A 2,285-nucleotide genomic window follows, 5' to 3' on the forward strand; every position below is an offset into this window, starting at 1 on the left:
TGCAAGCACTGTTTTCAGACTCTTGCAGTAATTAAATAAACAGAACTTACAGGTAAATGGAGCTTTTTTCCTAATGCAGGCTTCTGGAGTCAAATTGATAAAAGATAGCATGCTTATATAGAACAAAAGGAATAATGACCTGGGGAAAATTAGAATCAGTTGTACCAAAACTCTCTGAGCAGTGATAATGTACAGTATTGCAGCTGTATGATACTAAGACAAAAAACTTGGCATTACAAAGATGAAGATCTCTGTTCACACAAACCAGTTTTGATGGCCTATTAAGCATTTGGTTAAAAACAGGCTTGCACTAGTGTCACTGAAAAGGAAACACTTGTCAAAATGTTTTTTTAAAAAATACTGTGTGACATCTTCTAAATTGCAATTTAAATACTAAAATCTTGTTTCAGAAGTTCCTCGCTTCAGGTTGTTACTCAAAAACTCATCATGTTCAAAACTCAAATTATTATGAGATCTTGATATCATAAGAAGCTTTTCCTTATTAGTAAAGTCTTTCTTGACTGCTGCTTGTGGCACAAGTAACCTATCCATTGGGTCCTCTTTGTTTTCTAGTTTCATATATCCTTTACTGTTGCTCCGATCCAGTCTGGGCCAGCTAGGGTGTTTCCTTTGTTCAGCTTGGACAGTGAGCATAGACGGACCCCTGTCCAAATCCAGGGACTTGGAATGCGAAGACAGAAGATGCAAAGATGTGTTGGACCCAAACTGCTTCCTGGCAGCACCAGGAGATAAAAGCTTCCCTGTGCTTGGCCCGAGAGTCATAGAAGATTTGAACTGATCAGATGGACTGTCCCCAAAAGAATTGTGTCTTGGCAGCATGGTAGAGGCTGGTCTATAGGATTCATTGGTATCAGTTAGTGGAATGGCCAGAGAATCCATTGACAGATTTCTAGACCGACTCCTAGTGATCTCTGAGTCCTCAGTTATGTTGTCTATACTGGGTTCATCAATAACACAGTTATTCAGTTTAATTACTGGCAGTGTGAAAGCGCTAATGGAAGATGATACAATGGATTTTGTTTCACACTTTATAGAGCTAGTGCTTTTGTCATCTGAAGCCTTGCTGGAGTGGGGGTAAAGTCCAAAGACTGAACCAGACTGCTCAGTCAGCAGAGGTGGCAGGAGGCTACCAGTGGTCCTGTCTTCATTTAGGGTAGTCTCATCTTCTTCAGCAGAACTATCCATTCTAAAATTACTCTTGAAGCCAGAGAAAGGTGCAACTGTGTTCGCAGCCAGCCGTGAAGCAGACAAGCTCCCGCTGTGCCCGAGTTCTCCTTCCCCTAACAAGCCAGTGAAGGCACCACTCAGCTGCTTTTGTTCTTTGATCCTCAGGGTGTGGATGTCTATTACAGTGGAGTATATGTCTCTCATGTGTATGATTTTTGTTTCCTTGTCACGGTTTTCATGCAGAATGGCATTTGCACAAATAAAAATGAAGATTCCAATGCCCATAGTAAAAGGGCCCAGCATTTTCATCTTATCCGAGTGCACATGCTGTTCAAAGAAACGAAGTAAAATGCTTCCTTGGCTTCTCAGGACCTGAGTTTCGTTTACAGACAGATGATCTTCAGATCTTAAAACCTGTTCCTTTTGAGGCCAGTATCCAAGGATGGCCATTGCAATTCCAAAGAATGCGATAAGCACTCCCAAAACAAGGAAGAATCCTGATGGAGAATAGAGACGGATTTTTCCCCTGACAATTACTACATCTGCCCTAGGCCGGCATCTAACTGGTTTCTTCTCCTCAGAAGCCGGAGCTGTAGCAAGATTTACATGTTGCTGAGATCTAGCAGAGTCTTGCCTTTTTAAGGCAGCCAGTCCTGTTATGACTCCTCCAGTTGCTATCATAGTTCTATATTGTGCCCTGGGGAGGGGAAAAAAGAACACAAAGCATAAATATTGAGGCAAGCAGCACCTTGTTAATCTGCAGGTATTTCTTGATGACAAAAATATTAATTTTAAAAAGCTACTCTATAAAAGTTAGTGCTCTTACTGGTGATATACCCGTATTAGAGATGAAATACTCAGAAGTCTTAACAGACAATATATCTGTGGCTTGGTCTGCAGCAAAATGAAGAATATATTGACCTTGTATGCATTTTAGATAATTTCAGCAATTTAGCAGTTCTTTTAAAAACTTCTTTTAAAAACTTTTAAAAGACTATGAATACAGATCACTCTACATAGGCCCTTTAAGAGATCTTTCCTTAAAGATTTCAGCATATATTAATACATATTTATTCCATCATTTAAAGAAGCTTTTA

The 2,285-nt window shown here is 39.9% G+C and overlaps 1 protein-coding gene across 1 annotated transcript; it reads right to left on the reverse strand.

Moving 5' to 3' along the window:
* Positions 1–393: 393 nt before the first annotated feature.
* TMEM200A (transmembrane protein 200A) lies at positions 394–1,869 on the reverse strand. Its single transcript, XM_010024399.1, has one exon. The coding sequence runs from the start codon at positions 1,867–1,869 to the stop codon at positions 394–396; it is 1,476 nt and encodes a 491-aa protein (XP_010022701.1).
* Positions 1,870–2,285: the final 416 nt, after the last annotated feature.

The sequence above is a fragment of the Nestor notabilis genome, unplaced genomic scaffold, assembly GCF_000696875.1.
Source record: "Nestor notabilis isolate BGI_N333 unplaced genomic scaffold, ASM69687v1 scaffold7791, whole genome shotgun sequence".
In the NCBI taxonomy this organism is placed as follows: domain Eukaryota; kingdom Metazoa; phylum Chordata; class Aves; order Psittaciformes; family Psittacidae; genus Nestor; species Nestor notabilis.

Coding starts and splice junctions, on each gene's coding strand:
- TMEM200A (XM_010024399.1), bottom strand. CDS start 1,869: ATGATAGCAACTGGAGGAGTCATAACAGGACTGGCTGCCTTAAAAAGG.